The 23,550-nt window shown below is 41.4% G+C and overlaps 2 protein-coding genes across 5 annotated transcripts in view; both read left to right on the top strand.

Annotated features, from left to right (window-relative positions):
* The first annotated feature begins 2,153 nt into the window (after positions 1–2,153).
* HRH1 (histamine receptor H1) lies at positions 2,154–18,335 on the top strand. Of its 2 annotated transcripts, XM_051793338.1 has the most exons (3): positions 2,154–2,249; positions 10,798–10,949; positions 14,408–18,335. In XM_051793338.1, the coding sequence occupies exon 3, from the start codon at positions 14,519–14,521 to the stop codon at positions 15,953–15,955; it is 1,437 nt and encodes a 478-aa protein (XP_051649298.1). In that variant the 5' UTR covers positions 2,154–2,249; positions 10,798–10,949; positions 14,408–14,518; the 3' UTR covers positions 15,956–18,335. The 2 variants fall into 2 exon arrangements, with proteins under 2 accessions (XP_051649298.1, XP_051649299.1); XM_051793339.1 differs by lacking the exon at positions 10,798–10,949 and having other exon boundaries at positions 2,175–2,249.
* Positions 18,336–20,917: 2,582 nt separating this feature from the next.
* The window catches only part of ATG7 (autophagy related 7), a 102,168-nt gene continuing 99,535 nt past the window's right edge, over positions 20,918–23,550 (top strand). For all 3 annotated transcript variants that reach the window (XM_051793335.1, XM_051793334.1, XM_051793333.1), the window contains exon 1: positions 20,918–20,989. The gene's annotated coding sequence lies outside the window, so the exon portion shown is untranslated. The remainder of the gene's footprint in view (positions 20,990–23,550) is intronic.

The raw sequence follows: 23,550 nt of genomic DNA, 5'->3' as shown, positions 1-23,550 counted from the left end.
CAATCCTGTGCCATGTGCTCTGGGATGACCCTAACTCAGCAGGGAAGTTGGACAAGATGACCCACTGTGGTCCTTCCAACCCGACCCATTCTGTGATTTACTTTGGTCCTTTCTATCTAAACGGAAATGCCATTTCTAACTTCAACAGCACAAAGTCCCTGACATTTTGAAGGAGGTTAGCTAAATCCTGTTTGGAACAGGACCTGCTTGCTGGGAGATAGAAACATGTCACAGTAACACTGCAGCACAGGTTTAAGGCTTCCAGACCATCTCTGGCTGTACTTGCAGAAAACATTGTCTAGATGGAAGAGGTCCAAAGGAGAATGAGCACACAGAGCAGTTGCAAGCTGGTGTTATATGAAACGTTACTGACAGTGTGTTTCCAAAGGGCCTACCTAAAATCTATTTGCACATAGCAAATAGGTCATTTCACACAGAGTATTCTGAGTTGGAAGGGACCCACAAGGATCAAAATAATAGCAAAGAAGACTGAGCATGAAACCACTGCAGAAGTGAAGCTGAATATAATTGAGTGGGTAGTGGGTAAGCATAAGCTGGTAGCACAGAAGTTGTTCTTCAAGTAACTGTGTAACAGGCATGAGCAAGAAAGGACGCTCATCTCTTGCAGAACATTTTCCAGTATAAAGCCTCTCAGCATAGAATCACAGAATGGTTCAAGTTGGAAGGGACCACAGTTGATCATCTAGTCCAACCTCCCTGCTTAAACAGAGTCATCCCAGAGCACATGGCACAGGATTCTGTCCAGAAGGTTCTGGAATATGTCCAGTAAGTGAGTCTCCACAGCCTCTCTGGGCAACGTGTTCCAGTGTTCTGTCACCTCCAGAGTAAAGAAGTTCTTCCTTATGTTCAGGTGGAACTTCCTGTGTGTCATTTTCCGCCTGTTGCCTCTTGTCTTATTGCTCAGCACCCCCAATAAGAGCCTGGCTCCATCCTCTTAACACCTTCAAACACATTATGGGTACTGCCTAACGCTGACAAAGAGAAGGTTCTTGCACAAGATTGCTCTGACCAAATGTCTACACAAGACAAGACCCAAGCAAACATCTGTTAAGAAATTGGTTTTAGCATAATTACAGTGGGACACTTAATTCAAGAACAAAAAGATTGCCCTTGTAACACCAAGGAAGTAGTTAATGGCTGTAACACTTCCTCACTGATAGAGGTGCACTTTTTGTCAAAGGATAATAAGGTGCACTTATTATCCTCCTAGATAGTGAGCCGGAACACGGATATCTCCTGTATTTTCTTATTTGCTCATGGTGGGGGGGAATTGTGCAAAGTTTGATTACTCTTCACCAATTTCACAGCCAGTGAAGTTACTAAATGCCTAACAACACTATTTGCAAAAACATCATTGCATGAATTCTTCATGTTTTATGCAACAAAATAATCCCTTTGAATCCAGAGAGTTGCGAGCAACACTTTTCTAAACATTTTTAGATGTGAAGCAAAAATAAACATGATCTTAAAGACAGAAATGAAAATTGTTAAGTTAGTTGTTTTCCCTTGGAAAAAGAAACCAACAAACCCTGTGTGTTTGTTTAACATAGAGCAGATGTGCTGGACCTATGGAAGTCATAAAAATATCAGTTTAGTTAATGTAATAATGTGCTACATATTTGAGATTTTTCAGGTCTTGAACTAGTTTTGTAAGGCAGCTCCACTAAAAGAAACGACACATACCAAGCTACTTCAGGGCACATGCTCATTATCAGAGGAAGAGTGACAAGAGTGACAACCCTACGGCTGGATCAGGCACTGAAATGATCCCAAACCGAGATGTGATTTCTGATCTCCTGGTGTTTCCCCAGGTAAATTAACACGTCACCCTCAGGGCGGCTTCCCCTCTGCAGACGGAAGCAATCTCTGATTCCCACAGGTTTGCAATACAGGGGTTCACGGCCGAGCTGAGCCGGGAAAAGCCGCAGGGAGAAGAGCGGCAGCGCTGTGTCAGCCCGGGTACGCGGAACCGAGCTCGGTCCGCCAGCGCTGCATCGGGGAAGGGGGAAACTCGCTCTGCAGCTCCCAGAGTCCCAGCCAGCTCCGCACCGGAGGGGCGGGAGAGGGCAGGGCAGGGCAGGGCATCACATCCCGCCCCGGCCCTGCCCAGCCGGGGGCGCGGACACCGCACGGGGAGGGCGAAGGGAACGACCGCCAGCGGCCCAGCCGGGGCTGCCCGAGCTGCCGGAGGTGGGGAGCCGGTCCCCGCTGTCCTCTTCGCTTTGCCGGTAAGTGGACGGCGGACGGGCAAAGGGAAGAGAGGTTGGGATGAAGGGGAGCGGCGGCTGCCTCGGCTAGGGAGCGGGAGGGGAGATTGGAGGCTTGGGGAGCGCTGGGGGCTCCTCGGTCCCCGCTCGTCCCAGCCGAGACAGGCAGCGATAGCGCTGAGCGCGGGGAGGAGCGCTGGGGGGGGAAGAAAACAAGCAAGAGCAAAACAGCTCACCGGCACACTTCGGGTTTGACGTTTCCCAAGCATTGACTGAAAACACTTTGCAGAAGTAGGCTGCTCCTTATCGGGTTCCTGCCAGCTGGCAGCACAGCCCAGAAGAGCAGACGGGTGTACAGGCTTAGCGACGAGCCAAGGATGCCACGTAGGGGCAAACAAACCTGAGGAAAAAAGACAAAAGGTGCTTCGATACACTCTAAGAAGCTCAGCCACCTTTCTTTCCCAGAGGACACTTGTCCAAGCTGCAATCCTGGCAGCAAAAAGGGCGCTCCAGTCTGGCACCCAATAGCCCCAGCTGCTCAAGGGCTCCCGGTCCTGCCTACTGCTCCAGGAGCAGAGAGGAGCCCCAGGCCAGCAAGGGGCAGAGCATGAAGGTGATGTTCACGTGGAAGGGGAAGGGAAGGGAAAAGAAACAGATGGATAAGGTCCAGATTCTCCATTGTACTTAGTGGCCACACTGACTACTTGAATAAAGATGGTTAGGGTGAGTTTCTGTCTACCTGCAAAATATATTTACGCTCTTATTTTAAGCATTTTCCTCTTGACAAATGATAAGTTTCCATGAAAGAGTACATGGCTGAGAGAAAGCCAGGGAGGGGTTGGTTCTGTGTTTTAAGGATGAACAGTGCCTTGGCTGAAGAAAGAGAAAGGTATGCCTGAATATCCTTATCCCTTTCTGAAGGAATTGTGCTCTTGCATGTGGGGAAAAAAATCACAGATGCATTAATTTCCATACAGATCTTGTCCATCCAGCACATCTGAGGGGGGCCAATGGGAATGGGGGCTATAGTAGGGACATAACCTGCTCTAAACCTATACCACAGACAATTCTTGAAGCAGCCTCCCCAGGCTTTCCTTTACAGACACTGGGTAGGAATGATGGAGAGGAATCGGGCTTCTTGGACAAGCTGCTTCTAAACTGTTCACTTGCAAAGCGCCAAGCTCTCGAGCTGTAAGAGACCTTGTGCTCCACCAGCGCATCTCAGTCATCTGTTTAATTCAACAAGAATCAGCAAAGCTGCCTGGAGAAAAGCTGGAGGTTATTTAAATCAGATATGTATTTTTATAAAGGAAAAAATTGTATATTCAATGACTTATTGCTAAAATATGAAGGAATTCATAATACTGCTACAGTAAGTTTACCAGAAGTTTAAAGAGATTGATAACTCAATATACATTCCAAATTAGAGACCAAAAAAATTATTTGTACATTAACATATCTAAGTGAGCTGAAACCAAACCTTTCAGTAGCAGGGTTTACTTTTATTAACAGCACAAGGCCCGCTAGGATTTCTTAATTTGTGCATTTTTGTGATGAAGTCTTTCATACATGTTCAAAGCACCAGAAGTTCACTTGAGCTGAATTCAAGTTCATTTTGGTAAATCGCCAAAGAAATTTCAGAGTGATCAGCCTCAACATTGAAAGAACTAACAACTCTTGTTTACATACATTATTTTTTACTTTTGTGAGTGGTGACTTACCAAGTCACTTGGAAAGAAAGATCTTTATATTTGAACGACAGGTGGAGTTACATTTTTAAAAGTTGACTGCATTTCTGATGCAGAAGCATTAAAGCCAGCTACTTTTACAGCTCATCAAGGGTTGCACTAAGTAGTAGTAGCACGAGGTGGAATTGAAAAAATTCTAAAGAATTTTTGCTATCCCTGTATGAAAGATGTCCTGTTTTAGTGAGCTGGAACAATGGATTCCAATAACAGAATAGATCCTCAGTGAAAAGGCACACAAAGGCTACTCAGCTTTAAAGGAACCACATTACTGGGAAATTCCCCTTGTTTATAAGAGATTTTACAGCTCACGGTTTTGTTTACTACATCAAAACACAAAGGACTTTTCATCTATTACAGCAGTTATTACATAGGTCTAACAACTACACCAAAAGTCTCTTTTTACATACAAGTAATGGAGTAAAGAAGATAAGACTTCTCCAGCATAGCACATTTAAATAACATTTAAATATTGTTTTGCTGAGAGATCCCATTGATGACAAAGTGGATGATACAGATAATGTTTAAACTAGCAGGGAAAATTAATACCATATCTGGAGCTTTAGGATTGCAGTCATGATGGGGATTTCCACCCTGTCTCTGTGCAAAAATAATTCATATACGGGAGATACTACCACAGGAATAAGACTTTAGTATGAATTAAACTAGAAAGTTGAGCCACTGGAAGAAGAGTTTCATAGAAGTCTGAGCTTCTATGAGGGGATGACACATATTAACAATATGATGAACGACATATATATTAACATATATTAACACATATTACATATATTAATATATATTAACAATAACAATATTATTGTTATTACATTTTGAAGGCCAAAATATTCTTTGGAATGCGTCCATCATCTGTAAGTTTTTTTGGTTTTAATGCTCATGAAATATAGGCCCATTTTTACAGAGAGTTTTAAAAAAATGCCAGCCAGTTAAAAAAGTATATATCTACCTCTTTATTAAGGTTAAGGCACAAACTTAAAATAAATAAATAAATAAATAAATACGCAGACAGGCCTGAGGGAATATCAGGAAAGATCTGGTAAAGGTCAGGGGACCTGAAGTCTTCCGACATCAAATTATGCTATTGCCAGTCTTTTCTGCTCACACAAGGATTTCTCTACACAGGAAAGCATTTTAGATGCCCATTAAGCTTTACTTCTTGGGTACCTTTACTATGTAAAGGTACCTCTCCTTTTTGAGCCAATATTTGATATTTTTCTGTATATTACATATTATTAGTTATGTGGACACTTCCTAAGACTAATGTGTCTGTATTTTGGATTTAATTTCCACTTCTGACATATTACTGCTGCTCCCAGAACATTGCCTTCTGAGCATCACTTTCTTGGCTTTAGTGGTGGGTTTTTGAATACAGTAATGAACACCTAAAATATACTTCCAGGTTCACATATGCTCCGCATCATACAGGAACCATACAGTAAAAGTTGTACTTCTTGTCATCCTGGGAGATCAAATAATCAACTTGATTTAAAAAAAACAAAAATTCAGAACACGGAAACACAGGAACACATAGCAAATATCAAAACCAGAATGAAGTTTTCCCTTGTCTCAGGGAAAAGAACTTTGATGGTGTTCTGGTTACTACAAATGAGAGCAAGAACTTCCAGAGGAGTATTTCTTCGATCACTCTTTACTCAAGAACTGGCCCTTACAGGGAGTCTAAGTTTGGAAATTGAATTCTTGTGTTTGGCAGTGCCCAAGAACAGAAACAGAAGACTGGATGGGAGGATGCAAAGTTAGATTGAGCTGAAGTTAAACACCTGGGTTGGATTAGCTTTATTTCAGTTTGTCCATATAGACAAGTCATAAGCAGGTAGAAAATTAGGCTCTTCACGTCAAACGACTTCAAATCATCATCCTTGTGTAGCCACAACTGAAGTAATAAACTCCTCAAACTTTGCATTGCTTGAGTGTGAAGCTGCATTTGTACCAAAACTACATTTGTACCATAAGCTTCCATATTTTACAGAAATAATTTGCTTTTGACAGGTTGTTATAGTTTGTCTAGTTCCCCTGCTGTGATGTGCATTCATAACTGTGTTAACACAATATCTCAATTAATCTGCGAAGTGACTGAGTACCCAGCCATGCTGTGGAAGTACCTATCAAACTCTGGGACTGAATCCCCTCCATGAACATACTATGAAAATAGCACAACATGCTATTTTAAAGTGGAAAGAGTATAAGATCAGCAAAATAACATTGCTACAGTATTGCAAACAGAACTGCCTATACAGTTGTTTTGAGTTTGGGGTTTTATTAATTTTTTTGTTTTAATCGCAATGTTTCATATTATTGTTATTACAGTATTTTTAAATGACCTCTGAGAAATGTCTGCAAGGCTGCACTCCTGTTCTAGCCTAAGTTGTTTCCTCGGGGGATTTAAGGATAATGGCACCCATCCCTGTGGAGAAACACAGGGAGGTATGTTCTCCCGACCCTTCATCCATTTCTCCTTTGGGTCGCTACAATTGCTTCTGGGAAGTTTAAATTCTCCTTAGATGTCAGAGATGTCTTACTCTTTGGGCTTTGTGTGCAAGTTTGTGCCATTATGGCATACCTAATATATGAAGCCAGGGCCAGGAATCGTCAAGAATGCGTCCAGAAGCCCACCCCAGCGGTGGGAAACCTCGAGTGGCAGGGGTTATGGGAGGATATGGGTAAATTCTTAGAGAACTTTTCTGCTCCAACAACATGGAAGTTCACCCTTGAACAGCTCCTAAAGCTCATGAAAATAATGAAATCCATGAGGGAGAGAGGTTGTGGTAGACTCACGGAGAGGCAGCTCACAGTTGCATGCGGAGTTTTGGCCACTGCCTACCGGCAGCTGCTCGGTGTGGTGCAGCACTTCTGTGCAGCAAGGGAAAGGAAAATGCCTGATCCCATGGGGACTCAGGATATGGCCAAACCAAAAGAACAGATCAAGCCAATGGAGGTTGCCCCTGTCCAAAAAAGGAAATAAGAGACCAATTGACCAGTTGATGATGGCATGGAGGCAGGACCCTCACAGGCAGCAGGCCCAGAGCCAGAGATCATCACAGAGGCCTTGTCATATAACAACCTCCGGAGTTTGTTACTTGTCACTCAAATGAGTCCATTCTGACCTGGATGATCTGAGTTTGGGACTCTACGGGGACGGCCATAAACCTTGATGCAGTGAAGCAAGGTTCTTGAGGTCTATTGCCCAGGGTGCGAGTATCGAGGAGGTGTTTGTGAGAGAATCAAAGTCCCTTTCTCTCTGGACATGACTTCTGACTGGTGTGAGGGAGAGGTTCATTTACAGAGAACCCTTGCAGGAGCACCATTATTCAAAGGGCTGGAAGACCATAGAGGAGGGGATCCTACACCTGAGGGAACTGGCACTGTTAGAGGTACTTTTTGGAAGGGACCCTGACAGAGTTAGGTGCACACCACAGATGTGGTGGAGCCTCACACACATGGAGCCGTCTGCACATGCCAGTTACCTGACACCATTGCAGGCTGGGGAAAACTGAGAGCCAGGGAGCTCTATAATAAATAAACTTCGGATGTATGACAGCATGATCAATGGCCCGCTACAGGCCCGCATCCCCAGCGCAGAGATATTGATTGAGGGCCTCAAGACACTACACAGGCAAAGGATGGACAGAAAAAACTGAGAGAGAAGATTGAGGTAGACTGTTTCTGTGTCTCGGCTGCAGGAGCTGAGGAAAAAAAAGCTCCAAAGCAATTTAATTGGAGATAAGAAAAGGATTTAATTAAGTAACAAGATGCCCCTCTGTACAGATGTTACAATTTATAATATTGGTTGTCCAATCCCAGGTTTCATCCACCCACTGGCTTTTGCCCGTGTCCACCCCTGGCCTGCCCATGGAGAATTGAGGCTGGGGGCTTTTCAAGACCACTTCTTCATCATCTTCATCTTCTTCAGAGCACAAAGGGTACACGGTCACCCAGTTCTTGACTGTACTCTTGTGGTTCAGGCCAGGGTACAAGTGTTCTCTAAACAAAATAGGCCTACTCTTAAAGAGAGACTAAACATTTTCTACTGGAATTCAGGGGATATTGATATGGGAGCATGGAATGGGGTGATGGGGTAGGGGAATGTGTAAGCCACCGTGCTAAAGGGTGAGTGAATAAGGGTTGCTGCTTCTAAAATCTACTTCTACTATATAACTACTTATAAAGCTGGATTTTGGGGTTCTTAAACCATGACAAAAGCTTATAAAAATTAGGAAAATAAGAAAAAAACAGGCATCACATGTGGCACCGGTGCGAACCAGACACCCCCCAGCTAGAGAGAGAGGACAGACCTCACAAACCAAGGTGTGGAAGTCCTAGAGGACCACGGAGAAGAGATGAGGCGGTGGAACAGGAAACCCACCTGTGCTCCAGCAGCCCGACTACAGGAGTTGAAGGAGAGAGAAAAAGGGAAGTCAATGAGAGTGAGTGCAGTACCGGTATCCTATGGGCAGGGATCTGACCCGCTTGAAAGTACCTCCCATATATATTCACAGGGAAAAACCTGTGATTGACAGAACCAAGAACAGTTTTAGGGGATTTTGTTCTGTTACCTACATTTTTTAGTAAAGAGCTGTTATTTTCTTTTCCACACCTTTTCGTCTGGAGCCTCTTAATTTCAAAGTTATAATTACCCAGAGGGAGGAGCTTGTTTTTTTCTCATATCCCGCCCTCCTTAGCAGACATTCCTGTCTCGTTAAACTGAGGCAGTGGTAAAATGAGTATGTTTGTTCTCACTGCACAAAATTCAAAGCTGTTTTTCTTTCCCTGCTCCCCATTCCCCTGAGATCCAACAGCATCACATATCCTTAGTAGTTACTCAAGGATATCAGACTGCAAAGCAGAGATGATTTAAGATGGGACACAGTACAATATTCTTAATCCAATGCAGTGAACAGTACACCAGTAAGAGGGAGGTGGAGGGAAGGTCAGCACACCAGAAGAGATGGTTATTTCTGAGAGAGACCGGTATTTTCACAAGCAGACACAGTACAGCATCTTGATCAAGAGTTGAGCTCAGTGGTGCCTCAGATTCAACTACTCAATTTCCTCACAAAGTTCACAGGCCTTGGGATCCATGCATGCAAATAAGGATAGCATGGCTATATTGATTAGTGATCTTCATGCTAAAACTTTCAGAAGGCTCTGGAGGTCTACAGTTTTTGCTGGCAGAGAGCTAAAACTAACTAGTTTCTTTCCTACTGAACCAGGCCCCTCACCCAAATAAAAGCCTAAAGATCAGCAATCAGCAAAATCTATGTTGAGAGTAGCATGTAGTCTGCCAAGCTGATCACTGTGTGAGGCTGGAGAAGCAACTGCTGTGATTCTATAAAAGCTAAAACCTGAAAATATCAAATATAATCAAGTTAAGCATCATCTAAAAGTCTGAAGCTGAGCTTCCACGTATATTTTCTAAATTTTCAGCCAGCACAAATGATTTCTTGCTCTTTGAATTATGCTTCACTTTAAATATCTCCATGTAATATTTCCTCAATTAAATAAAAGCAGAAGTATTTGTCTGCAATCCTGACAGCTTGTACCCTAATATCCAAATACACCAATTAAAAAACAAGAGTAATAGCACAGTAGAATCAGTGGACTGAAAAGAAAACAGCCCTACATAAACCAGTTACAAATTCAGCGTATCATATTTTCATAATAATAAATACTTTTTTCTCCTTGAAAGACTTCATAAAGTAACTCAGAAATGTCAATTGTCCTTCACAATAGGCTCTGCATTCCATCTTTTTGTTGTTCACAAGGTCTGCTTGTTATGCTTAGAAAATCACCATCCAAGTTAGAGAAATAAGGGTAAATTTAAAATCACAGAACAGACCACAACCAAGTTAAATAGCTCCTATGTAGAAGGACAGACATGCTGACTTTGTTCTAGCCCTTTTGTAACACTGAATTAAGCAGTCCCCTGTTCACTGCTCTAGGCATGAGAGGACCATTCACAGGGTACTGCACACTCAGAACAGCTGGATAAATGAATTCAAGGAGCCTTCAGCTAAAGTATTTTAAAATAATTTGTAATGTGTATTGCTAGAGATAATTGAATAAATGTCTTAGGAGTGTGGATGTAACCACACTGTTCCTTCTATTCTGCTTTATTCTTGCTCTGAACCTATATGGCCTATTGAAAATATTTTTTAGACAAGTGACAGAATAAGGAGGGATAAAAAGGGCATCAATTACAGCATTGGACCATCGAATCTCCTTGGAAGTGAAAGTGTGGAGAAGGCTTCAGAACCAGCCTGCTTCCCCTTCCCCTGCCCAGGAAGAATAACTTTCCCAGTCACCACTGGCACACTGAAGGCCTGCATCATTTTGCGGAGCATCCAGCTCCTATATCAGCATGTAGATCTCAAATCCAACAACTCAGACAGTAATTTTCTCTGCAGTCTAGTCTGTAAAGTAGATTTCAGCACATCTGCTACATTAGTTCTAGCCTCATTTATTCCCCAAGACAGCATTTACTTCAAGAATGACTGAAAATCCTCTGCCACCAAATGCACACAATGCAAGTTAATGCAAAACTAGACAGTCAGATGCCCAAATCTGTTGCTAAGGAGTTTCTCCTTACAAAGGAAGAGTCAAAATAAAAACAAGGAATGAAAGTATTTGTAAGTCAGACTGGCTTGTTTGTTCACATAGTAAGAGATTTATTTATAACTCTCACTGCCCTTTAAAATAGGTATCTGAGGGGAAGAGGACAATCTAGCAGGACTGACAAACTTTGACTGGTCAGACACTAAAGCTTCAGATTATGTATCTTTTCATTTCAGACTACCTAGGAGAGACAACTCAAGGACAGACGAAATTCAGTCTTTCCTTTGATAGTGGAAGACACTTTTCTGAGGAAAAAAACCAACCAAACAACCAAAACCCAAAACAACAAACTTGTGTCCTCCCTGGACTGAGACAGTGGGAACAGCAGGCAAGTTATCAAGGTTTTTCATCTGCTTTTTATCAAAAATATTCCTTGAATATTGGCAGGCATTGAATAGGGAATGTTTCCTTACAGAGAAATAAATGAGTCTTTTGAGAGGGAAATTAATCAAACCTGTAGCACGTTAAAACTTTCAACACCTAAAGAATAATTAAAACAAATCACTAGAAACAAATAGGTTTCTCGAGTATAACATAATGAAGACAGGTCATCTGAAATCAAATTTTAGCTTCTAACTTGAACTTAGTCCGATGAACAAAAATTCAGCTCTAGCCCAGCCCTTTCCTGTTGGAGCTGTAGTTTCTTAAAAGCTCATCCATAAGAGATATGCTGGCATCTGTTTCTAGAAACTTCCTCGCACTTAGCCAGGGCTTAATAGATTGCACCTGCACTAATGAGTCAGTAAGACATCCACTCAGCATGTCCCAGTAGATTCTTGTTCCTTATAACTGTGATACAATAACAAACAAATCATGATTACTGGTTTTCCTTGTAGAAAAAGCTCTTTACAGACTGTAAAAATTAGAGAGGCATTTCATGGTGAGGTCAGGGTTCAGAAATTCCAAAAAGTAATCCAAGACCTTAGACTGACTGTTTTCTTTAAAATCTGTTTAGTATTAGTGAACTTTGTCTTGGTGTAACTCTTCAAACATTAAAACCCATTTATTCAGTATCATTACTGTTCCTCTACTGGGAACTGAGTTACAGATAAGGAATTAAACCAGTAGCTCCTGAACAGGGGTACATATACCACAAGCAGCTTACAGACACTTGCCAAATGGTGTGTGCCTCAAGGAAGAGCACGGAACTGCTATTGCAAATCACAGGGCTGCCACCATGACTAACTGCTGATGATATTTGGTACCATCACTACTAATGGTGTTGGGAGGAAGTTTAAGAAGGAAATTGGTAGACTACAATCTTCCTTAGAGCACAGAAGAGGTGAGTGGTGAATTTCACATTATGGAGGAAGGCTTATTGCTTTCTAATTAGCTTCCATTGGACAAAATGGTGTGGCAAAATGTACTAATTCCAACAAAGAGTGACAAATGTAGCAGTTCAATATAAGCTTAGTGGGTAAGAGAGGGCAAAGGCTCTGAATACAGTGTGGTATTAGAGGGCACTGAGTAGTAATATAACATTTCTGCAAATGAAAGGAACTTCACTGCATGCTATTTTGTGTGCAGTCACCTTCACTTCTGAGGGGAACCCGACTCGTTTCTCTTGCACTGTTCTGCTGGTCTGTGTAGAAAAGGGAGATGTGGGCCCTCTGTAACTAACTCCTTGTTGAAAGGGTATGGACACTGATGGGTGCAGGACGTACAGTCTCCTGCATTGGAAACCTTTGGCCCCCAGAAGACGCAAGAAGGACACCAGATTATTTTTCATGTACACACATGAGTGTGGGACTATGGTATGTCTGATATGTTGCCAAATGCCTACCAGAATTTAAGGAGAATTTTGCACGATCTGAAAAATCTAAGGCAGAAAAAGCAGCAGCATATGGTGTCGTGCTAGGAAATGCAAAGAGACAGTTGCAAGGACTAGATCATACAAAGGCAACATTGCATTTCTGCTCTACTTTAAGCATTTTGTGCCCAATTCAATCCCTTGATACAACTTTTTAATGAATTCAGAGGTACAGTTTGGCTTCAGATTAAACTAAAGGATTCAGAAGCATGTGCTGGTGTATAACTTTTGTGACAAAGGTATGGAGACCCTCCTCCAGTTATGTCTTTAGTGGCTTCTTTCTTATCAATACACTCCACAACCTAAATCAATCAGAACCTTACAGTACTGTCTTTGGTGGGAGAATACTCCCCAAATCAGGGTTGTAAAAGATCATCTGTGAAATCCACAAATTGTTCAACAGGGAAAATATGGTGTTACTGTAAAGCTTTCATATCCTAATCCAGCTTCAGATCTACTCACTCTAGAGTAGGGCAAATGGTTCTTGCAAGCTCATTTCAGTAATTAATACTGTAGGTGTTTTTTACTGGGTATAGTCCCACTCATAGCCATATTAAACCTATCATATAAGTGGACTTGTTCCAATGGAAGATGTCAGAAGATCAAAGTCAGACTAGGTTGGGTTGCTTGCACTGCATTGAAGTTCAAAAAACCCCTAATTTCAAAATCTAGATTGCTTGTCTAGAGTGTCTGAAGGAGTACAGACCAAAAAAAGTCTAAACAGAAAAAATCAGTAAGTAGTCAGGTACCTGACAGAACCTGAGGGCTGTATGGAATATACAGAATACAAAATTCCAGAGCACAGCTGTGAAGCTCACACCCCATGGTGTCCCTATTTCCTCTGCCTATGGATGCTCCTGCTTCCAAGGATACATCTCAACACCAGGCATTTGTAAGTAAAGCCTGAGTAGAGCCCTCAAAGAAGGGATTTGACCTCTTATAAGAAAGCACACAAACATTTTAGTTTCAAACCTGATTTCTGGAATAAGAAAGATAAAGTTAGCATGAAACACTGAATTATTGAATTTCAATATTAAACATTGATCACTGAATAATCTATTGCATTGTATTGTTTAGACCTTGTTTAGAACCCTAAGGATGAGAAATCCCATATATATCCTAGTGCTAGCTGTGTAAAAACTTTGGGCTAATATCTTTACAATCTGTTTCTTTCCTCATTCGTTTAAGAGATTTACCAGAACATAAACTCAGACAAGCTCTATAAAATGACACAAAACGTGTATCAATTGACCATATGCTTCAAGACTTACAATATTATTAATCATTTTTTGGACTTTAGGTCAATGCATGAAGTTAGCAGTTGGGAAGTAGATTCTTAATAATCCTAAAAAATTCTATTATTTTGCACTTGATTTAAAATAAGAATAGCATCTTTAAATGTTTGAAATCTGTGTAAGCCTAAATTGTGTAGGAATAGATTACTCATTACCTATAATTTGAATGATTGCTTCTGGCTGTCAACTGCTGTATTCTCAAACTATTAGGTGTAGGTTGTAAATTACAGGTTTGTTTAATTTTTTTAGTACAAAACATGTTAATATACTTTTTACTACCACTTTAAATTGGTTTGCCAGTATGTAGTTTATATTTTGGTTTTTGATCAGCTATTTACTGAGATATAATGAATAAAACCAGTGAGGACTGAAATTTCTTCTCCAGATTCTGGGGTCAGAAATTTATAAAGCCCTATGAAACACCTCTGCAAACCATTTGGATTGGTTAGTGGAGCTTGCTCCAGTACTTTTCATAGAACACATCTTTTATTACCTTGTGGGTCCCTTCCAACTCAGAATATTCTGTGAAATCTGTGAAACCTATATGTAAAATGTTGTAAAAATTCATTACTTAGGAAAGCCCTAAAAGGGACAGTGATAAGGTGAAGCACAGTTAAGCTCTATTATTTTATTTTATTTTAGTACTACAGTGATTAAGCATGTTTCTTTTCCTTTCCCTAGTTCTGGAAATAAAAATCACAAAGCACTCCAACACATTTTCATCCAGAAGTGTAAACCAAGAGTGACTTTTCAAGGCCTGGACATTGGCCCTGATTTTCATTCTGTGGGCCTATGAAAAAGATGTCAAAAAACACAACAGATAACTCAACTAACCCTCACTCAGCTCTTCTAGGCCTGTTCCTGGGAAGCATTTCACTGATCACTATTGTCATGAATATATTAGTACTATGTGCTGTGAAAACTGAGAAGAAGCTGCAGACAGTTGGCAATTTATACATTGTCAGCCTATCTATCGCAGATCTTATAGTTGGTGCAGCTGTCATGCCCCTGAATATTGTCTATCTTCTAAGTCCAGTGTGGCCTCTGGGCTTACCAGTCTGTTTGTTCTGGCTGTCCATGGATTATGTGGCCAGCACTGCCTCCATTTTCAACCTCTTCATATTGTGCATTGACCGCTACCAGTCAGTTCAGCAACCACTGAAATATCTCAAGTACCGAACAAAAATGAGAGCATCACTCATGATTTTGGGGATCTGGTTGCTCTCTTTCATGTGGGTCATTCCAATCCTAGGATGGCACGTTTTTGCTAACAATGGGGAAAGGAAAGTAAAGAAAAACAAGTGTGAGACAGAATTCTCTGAGGTCACCTGGTTCAAAGTGTTGACGGCCATTGTCAACTTCTACCTACCCTCAATCTTGATGTTGTGGTTCTATTATAAAATATTCAGAGCTGTTCGAAAACATTGCCAACACCGAGAGCTCATCAATGGATCAGATGGGTCTTCCTCAGACAAAAACTTCATACAGCGTAGCAAGATGAAGGACGAGCAAAATGTTTGCCTCCAAAAGCAGATCTTAGATGAGAACACCCCGCCCAAAGACAAGCAAAGCTCCCCACAGCCTGAAAATGCGGAGGCAGAACTTCATTTCAGTAATCCTGACAAGTCTTCAAAGGTGTTTGATGGCAAGAGTAACGGGAAAGTCTTTAAATGGAGGTGTTTTCCTCTCAGCACTGCCCAGTCTGAGCTAGGCCTGGATAAAGCAGGAAAGAACTACATGTGTGCAATGAAAGAGAGCGCAAATGAGAAGGAGCCCTGCTCACAAGACAGTGACTCAAGTGTTGCATCAGACGACCAGACTTTCCCTGAGGTGGTACCATGTGGAGAGAACTCCAACCCTAACTCGGAAAGAGCCTGCAGTGCTCAGGAAAAGACTGAGAACAGGGATTTCAGAGGACTGACTTACCTGAGGAAAACCTGGCAAAGCCTCCATACCCATTCCAAAGGGAACATTCAGGGACTGCATGGGAACAGGGAGAGGAAAGCAGCAAAGCAGTTAGGGGTCATAATGGCAGCCTTCATGCTGTGCTGGATTCCCTATTTTGTGTCATTTATGGTAATAGCATTTCATGACCATGAACAGTTTTCAAAATTACATATGGTCACTGTATGGCTCGGCTATGTGAACTCCACCTTAAATCCCTTCCTGTATCCTCTTTGTAACCAGAATTTCAAGAAAACATTCAAACACATCCTTCACATTCACTGATACTGCTCTGAATTTTTGAGCTCAAAAGCAGCTCAAGAGGTCAAACAAACATAATCTTCCAGTCTCAAAGAAAAACACCAAAAAAGTTGTAATTTATAAGCAAATGTTAGTAAAAGTGGGAAATATGCATTTAACAGTTTTACCCATATTTGAAGAGAGCTACTTCAGATCAGGAATCTGAAAAATTCATGGTCAACCTCCAAACTGTTGGACTGTTGTAAACCATTTACAATTTGAGATGGCCTCTTTCATCACGCAGAACAAAACTGGAGGTATAAATAGAGATCTTCAGTGATTATAAATTATTCAGCTACAGAAAAGGAAGAAATAGAATAACACTTCTGTGATTGGCCAAATACATTTTTCTCTTTCAACTTACTCCATTAAACACAGGAACATATTGCTTGCAAAGTGGGATTTGCAAGTGGAGGTACTCTGCGTAGTCAAAGAAAGAACTTTCAACTGTTTAAGAAAGTCTACCATATTTATTTAAAGCTTCCCCAAAAATCATAAACTTTTTATGAAATGTCAAGTCATATTGTACCCTACTGTATCTCTTTGATATCATGTTTGCTCCATTTATACCTGTACACTGACTTTGCTGAAAAAATTAGTATTTTTATGTCCTAGAAATTTTGCTAAGACTTTTCATGCTGTCACTATCTGTTCAAGAACAGTGTGCTGCTGTTTCCAGGCTTGCAGTTGATTATACATGAAGTATGTTTACCTTTTCTTTCCTTTATATTTAATTGTATTTTATAAATCTTGTTGTAAATGCTGTAAAATATTTCAGGAGAAACTCACAATAATAGAATACTCTGTGTTTGAAGAGATCTCAAAAAAACATCTAAGTACAAGCTACAGCTGAAATCTGGGCTGGCTTTTACATTACATGATGTTGCTCAGGGCCTTTGTCCACAACTTCAAATCACAGAATAATAGAATCAACTGGGTTGGGAAAGACTTCTGAGATCATCAAGAACAACCCATGAATGACAAACATCTGTAAAACCAGCTTCACGTGGAAAAGCTGGGAGGCAGCCTTGACAGATGAGGTTCATTCCACCAACTCTGAGCATTCACTTCCTCAGCCACTGATTTAACTATTTCTGAGTATTGACTAATTCTCAGAACCAGACATGCCCTGTTACACAGCAGAAATCAATCCCCTCTTCCTAAGTGCAGTCAAGTATAGATTAGTTCCCAAAGGAAGAACGCACAGTCCCTCAGCACAGAATGTTTTGGGTTGAAAAGGACCTTAAAGACCATCTCGTTTCAACCCCCTGCCATGGGCAGGGACACCTTCCACTATCTCAGGTTGCTCCAAGCCCCGTCCAACCTGGCCTTGGACACTTCCAGGGATGGGGCAGCCACAGCTCCTCTGGGCAACCTGTGCCAGGGCCTCACCACCCTCATATATATAAATTTCTTCCTTATATCTGATTTAAATCTGCCCTCTATCAATTCAAAGCACGGTATATAGTGTCATATATCATATGAGCCAACTTATCAGGGAACTTGCAACTTCACAGAATAATGACACCAAAATAAAAGCAGAGAATACAGACTGGGGAGCAAGGAGGAGAATTGAGGCAGGCTAGATCTCAGGCCCTGGATTAGCCAAGTATATCAAGATACAATAGCACCTTGTTTGTGGCACATCAGTAAAGCTTTCATCCTTATTCTGCTGCTAGGAACAAGAGATGCTACTCTATATGAGAGAGGCATTTTAAGCAAACACTGCGGAGTATGTTAGCTTTAAGAGAAATCCCAGAACCAGATAACTTCAACAGCTAAAGTCGCATTTGCATGTCGTGGTGAGTTTATGGAAGTATTTTCCCACACATTTTAGGAATGATGATTAAAGAGGCATCCTGAAGTTTCCAAGTAAAAAGATTGTCCTCTGATTTTGTTGTGATGATGTATTTACCATATCCTGAATGTTTTCTTGCTTCTGAAATTGCTGTTAGCTTAACAACAAACTTCTGATTGCACTTGGACTCCTTCATATGACTATTGTCCAGAGCTTGGTGGGATGAGCGGAAGGGACATTCTGTGTAATACCTTTATTACATCAGGAGCAAAAAATGGTAGTTTAATGGTAGGAGGAGAAATTCTGAAATCTATGTTCTTAATTAAAGATCTTGAGCTACTTAAGTTGCTCTGTGCCTATTAAGTAAAGTGAATATGAGAAGACTTACAGTAACAGTGAAATACTCAGGGTAACGTGTGAATGATGCTCATAAATGCTGGACATAATACTCTAAAGTATTCAAAGTATTATTATCCTCTGTCAACACTTCAGTGTTAATAGTTGCATTTAAAGTATTCAATATTAAATGAAGCTCTAATATACCTACATTTTAATAAATTGGAAAAATGTGTTAAAGGAATAAACTTAATTTCAGTCCATTTCAATGTATTATACAAGGTTCAGAGATTAATTGACTTTGGTTTAAAGTTTCATTTCAGAAAAATTGCATTTAGGGAACTTAAATATAGGAGAAATAAAGGCAAAATGCAGAGACAATATAAAAGCAACAAAATTTATACCAGAATTCAGACAACTTTTTCACTGCAGGAGGAACACCTGCACAAGTAATAAAATACACATTCTTTTGGAGTACAGAGCAGCATCTCTGGAAACATATGCTCTAATCCCATGGCCTTCCACAAACAATTGCAGAGATTCACAGCCATTATGATTTTTTTTTCTATTGTGATATGCAACAGCAATTGTAGCCAAAATGGATGGTAATTTAGGAAATAAAAAGGCAGCACACTAAGTCAGTTACAGTTATTAGTGCACATTGCTGAAACATATTTACCCAAGGGCTAGTCAGAGTCATCAAGAAGTCTGTTCTCTTGGACATGACAATTGTCTTTTCTGATTTTAAAATGTACTAATACACGACAAAACAACAAAAACAAGATAACTGAAAATTTTTCTAAAAATTATAATGATCATAACAAGGAAGACCTCTAGTAAAATTACAGAACGTTCAAACACAGCACAGCTAAACCCAAGCAAATAAAGTTGCCTGAATATTTTTTATCTCACTTTATTTTTATCCATGATTTTAGTGCAAGTGTGTTAAGAATAAAGACAGGAGAAGTAATCATGGGCTTCTCTGATGTGATAGCTATAATAGATAATAGTAAAGTAGGAGAGTTTTATTTTTTTTTATAATATCCTATTTTAAATGCCAATTATCATGGTACCTAAGAGAATTTATCAGTTTACTGTACTGAATAGGCAATTCAAATGGCTCTGGATGTAAGAGAAGGAGAGGAAAGCAAATTAGGGTAAGGAGTGGAGAAGCTTCCTACCACGTGGGGCTAAGGCTCAAGAGAGTATTTCAGGTGTGGTTTCCCGTAAAATATTTCAAGTTTTCTAGTTAATAAACAAGGTCAGAGGACACATAGCTTTAAAAGAACATAACAAGTGTCTTGGAATGTCTTGGATTGGAGTTCTATTGTGATTAAAGTGTGGTGAGAACAACTGACCCGGCTTCTCAGAGGCAGAAAAAGCCGTTCTCACAATGTTCTCTGCGTCAACGGTGACATCTGGTGGGTAATGAGTGAGTTCCGGGGTGCTGCATGGAATGCTGTGCATTGGGAAGTTTGCCATTTAGTATTTGCTTTCTCACATATTATTTTCAGGAAATGTCGCCCTCAGTAAAGGAAACGTAAGTGTAGGGACACAGCTGGGCCTCATTCCATCATCTAAAAGGACTCCATTACATTTTCTGTGAGACCGCTTAATGATGCACTTTGTAAAAGCACAATAACTGAAAATGACTGAAAGATTCGCTTAAAAAAGGCATTTCTAATGCTCAGATATTAATATAGAAACACTGTAAAAACTTCTGGACAGTTCTAGAGAAGCCCCTGAATTCTGCAGATTTTCCACTGTTGTCAGGGATTTTAGAGGACTAGTTCCTAACCTGGCTTAAGTTCCTACAGAGAAGGTGTAAGAATATACTTAAAAATTTCAATGCAGGCAATCCCTCCATCAGAACAAGAGTTAGTTCACTTGTAAATGCCAAATTAAGTTTAAATGCTATGCATACATATTCACTTTTGCATATCAAATACAATGACAAAATTATTAATTTTCATCAAATTGTGAGTCTATTTAAGAATTAGAATATAAGAACAACAATTAATATTGACACAGTGTGAAAAATAACTCCTGAAAATAAGTTTACTCTCCTGATATTGAGTTCAAAATTATCTTAAAAAATGCTACATACCTGACACCAAAATAAATTGTTTCTCCACTGTCATCTTAGAGTGTAGAATAGAAACAGGAAAAAAATCAAAGGTGAGATGTACATTTTACACCCCTGCACAGACATGAGTTCACATACCAGGCTATTACAAAATTGCATTTGTGATCTCCACCAGTTAGAAAGTACAAGGGATGTACATTTGTGTGTGGCAATGGTTCAAACCATTTCGACATCTGGTAAGTTTAAGTGTTGCTATTTTTAACTGTATTTGTATCCGTTATCATTTGGGTTTATCTGCAAAGATACCTTAAAAGGACTGCACAGTACCCACTGCTATATATTGACAGGTATCCTACTTGGCAACTAATTTCATCCTCACTAGATATGAATAATCCCTAGATCTGCACAATCTCTACAACTGCTGTGCAGAAATCCAACTCCTGGAGTCTGATTTCAGGTACCCTTCTCCTTCCCACTTGTAGCTGTGCATCTTTCATTAGGACCTGCCTCCATCCTCACTCCAGACTACCTCAGACTGCCATCCAACTCCTCAGACTGCCATCCGACCCCTCAGACTGCCATCCGACCCCTCAGACTGCCATCCGACCCCTCAGACTGCCATCCGACCCCGCCCCCCTCTGCCCCCTCCTTCCCCCCCCCGCTCTCTCCGCGCCTCCTGCCCCGCCCCCGCCTCAGGCAGAGAGCGCCCGCGTGTCGTCATCGCCCCGCGCCGGCCGCCCTGATCACGTGTGTGCGGCGGGGTGACGTCGCTCGGTGGAGCCGGCCGGCGATGCGGGAGGTGCGGAGCGAGCGGGGCGGGCGGTGAGGGGATCGTGGGGCGGGTCCCGCGGGGTCTGGCACTGATCTTCCACGCCGCCCCACCATGGTGCCGGCACTGATTCTCCCTCCCGTCCCCCGGGGTCCCGGCACTAGTCCTCTACGCCGCCCCCCCGGGGTCCCAGCACTGGTTCTCCGCACCGTCCCCCCAGGGTCCCGGCGCTGGTCCCAACGCTGCCCCCGTACCAGCCCCGCACTGCACCTCGCCCGCCTCAGGGTCCCGCCGACCGCGAGCTCCCGCGCCCCTGGAGATCGCGGTGTCCCGAAGTCTTAGCTAGGACTGCAGTCACGCAGTGTGCGGGGCCGGGGCCGTGTCGGTGTGCGGGGCCGGGGCCGTGTCGGTGTGCGGGGCCGGGGCCGTGTCGGTGTGCGGGGCCGGGGCCGTGTCGGTGTGCGGGGCCGGGGCCGTGTCGGGTGCGGGGCCAGGAGGCGGGGCGGGGCGGGCAGCGCCTGCCGGCTCGGTCAGTGTTTCGGCGGGACGGATGGCCGCCGTTGCCAGCGTAGCCTTTTTGTGTGTTCATAATGACCTTGGGGCACGGGGAAGAGTTCTTTGTCCCGAGAATGGGCTTGAAAAGGGGCATGAACCCAGAAGCGGCTTCTCTGAAAAATTTTTTACTCTTCAGAGAATAATTCAGGCAATAGTGATCTCCTTTGCACAGGTACCGTTGACGTACCCACCTCTGGGCCACTGAATAAAACATTTTGTAGAAAACCCTACACATGTTAGGGGACTGTGTGAATTCGGTTTAAAACCTGTAATTTCATGATAGTTTTAAATGCTGGTAAACCGGTAATCAGACTTTAACAACAGATTATTATGTCTGTCAAGGGAAAGACCAATATTAGTAAAAGACCTGCTGTGTTTTTCACTTAACATATTCCATCAGATCAGTTTTAAACGTCTGCATGTTTAAGAGCAAGTGCTAGAACTTAGGCTGGTGATAGGGCATCTGTATTTGGGGTTAAATACTCCCAAATTCTGTGACTGGCAGGATATCTAAGGCATACTGGTAAATCTTTTTATTTCAAGCACAATTTTCAACTGTGCCCTTTTGTAACTCAGGGTTGTTCCACATATAAAGTTTTGGATATATTTTTTCTACTTCTCTTTATTATATTTTCCTAGTCACTTCTTACCTTTAGAGACTGTGTGTGAATTTCTGCATGCAATTTCCACAAAATGTATACATTTTGCTTCAGTCTTCTAAAATTTGTTGCACAGATTTACCTTGGTTTGCTGATATTGCATTAAGAATGCATGTAAGTGAATGTTTATGTCAGAATACATTAAATAAGATTTTCAAGAATCCGTACATCAGAGGTGATTGCATGTGCTCTTCTGTTTGCATGTGCATCACATAGTGAGATCCCCTGTTTGTATTCCTTAAGTTGCACCATAACTCTTGAGATGCTGTAATAAAATAAGGAGGATGTTACAATTGATTCCAAGTGGATGCTTTTAGGCTGGTATTTTCAATGTATGTTACTCATGTACATCTCGGTACTGTCACTGGTTTCTCGGTCGTGTAAAATGTTTGACAGGACACTTTTGTCTTGGGTGTGTCATGGGGGGAAAAGCAAAGTGAAAACATTACCTGTTTGAAAAGTTGAGAAAAGGCTTGAAGGAAATTCAGAATTTTTAGTTACAATAGAGCTTGTCTGGCAAGAAAAGTGACAACTTGATCTTGTTTTGGAAAAAAATGGTGATAGGGAACTTAGTGGATTCATATTGACTAGGCAGCTGTTGAACCTTTGAATAAAAGTTTTATTATGGAAGCCTTGGCATCAAGCACCCTGTAATCTGACTCTTATTGCTAACATCTCTATGACAAATGATTGTTTGCCTGTTTTATGATAAGCTTTCAGTGACATACAGTTGCAAACAAAAAAATTATTAGGGCTTAAAAGCTATGTAGTAGTAAAAGTTAAATGTTTGCTGATTTATGTTACTTCTTATACTCGCAGAAAAAGAAGTTTATAAAAATGGTGAGAAAATTCCATGCAGTTAGTTGTGATCTTTACATTTCTAGGACTTGCAAAGTTTCAAGAAACAGATTTTTTTTGGTGTTAATAAAAAGGGATAAGCTATCAAAGTTCACACTGCCATGCATTCCAGCTGCTGCTAAAAATTAAGGGAATGTAAGAAAAAGGTGGTGGAGGGGGAAGACAAAATGGTGTATTTGCAATTGCCAGTTACAGCAAGACATCGTGACAGAACTGAAACATGTAGCTTTCACCATGAAAGATATGGAAAACCTCAAACCTACACCCAAAAAACCACATTCCACAACTTAGCAGCAAGTAAAGAAAGCAGTTACAGTAAAAGGAGAAGCTAAGCTGGATAAATTGAACATAGAAGGCATAGCTGGGTTACACTGAAGACTGTTTAAGGAAGTGTCTTGTAAGGAAAATCATAACTGCCTTTGACTCAAAGTTGGATATTTGGCAGTTATTAAGAAATTAAACCCACCACTTGTTCCTCTCCCCCTGTTCCAAAGAGAGCGAAAGAAAAGCTTGTAAGCT

This window comes from Manacus candei, unplaced genomic scaffold (assembly GCF_025592945.1).
Source record: "Manacus candei isolate 608988 ecotype Guabito, Panama unplaced genomic scaffold, ASM2559294v1 h1tg000036l, whole genome shotgun sequence".
Classification (NCBI taxonomy): Eukaryota; Metazoa; Chordata; class Aves; order Passeriformes; family Pipridae; genus Manacus; species Manacus candei.
Note: the sequence above shows the minus strand (reverse complement) of the source record. Positions and strands in the feature narration are given on the sequence as shown.

What these genes read in the sequence shown, in the direction of transcription:
- HRH1 (XM_051793338.1), top strand. Translation starts at nt 14,519, where the DNA reads ATGAAAAAGATGTCAAAAAACACAACAGATAACTCAACTAACCCTCAC.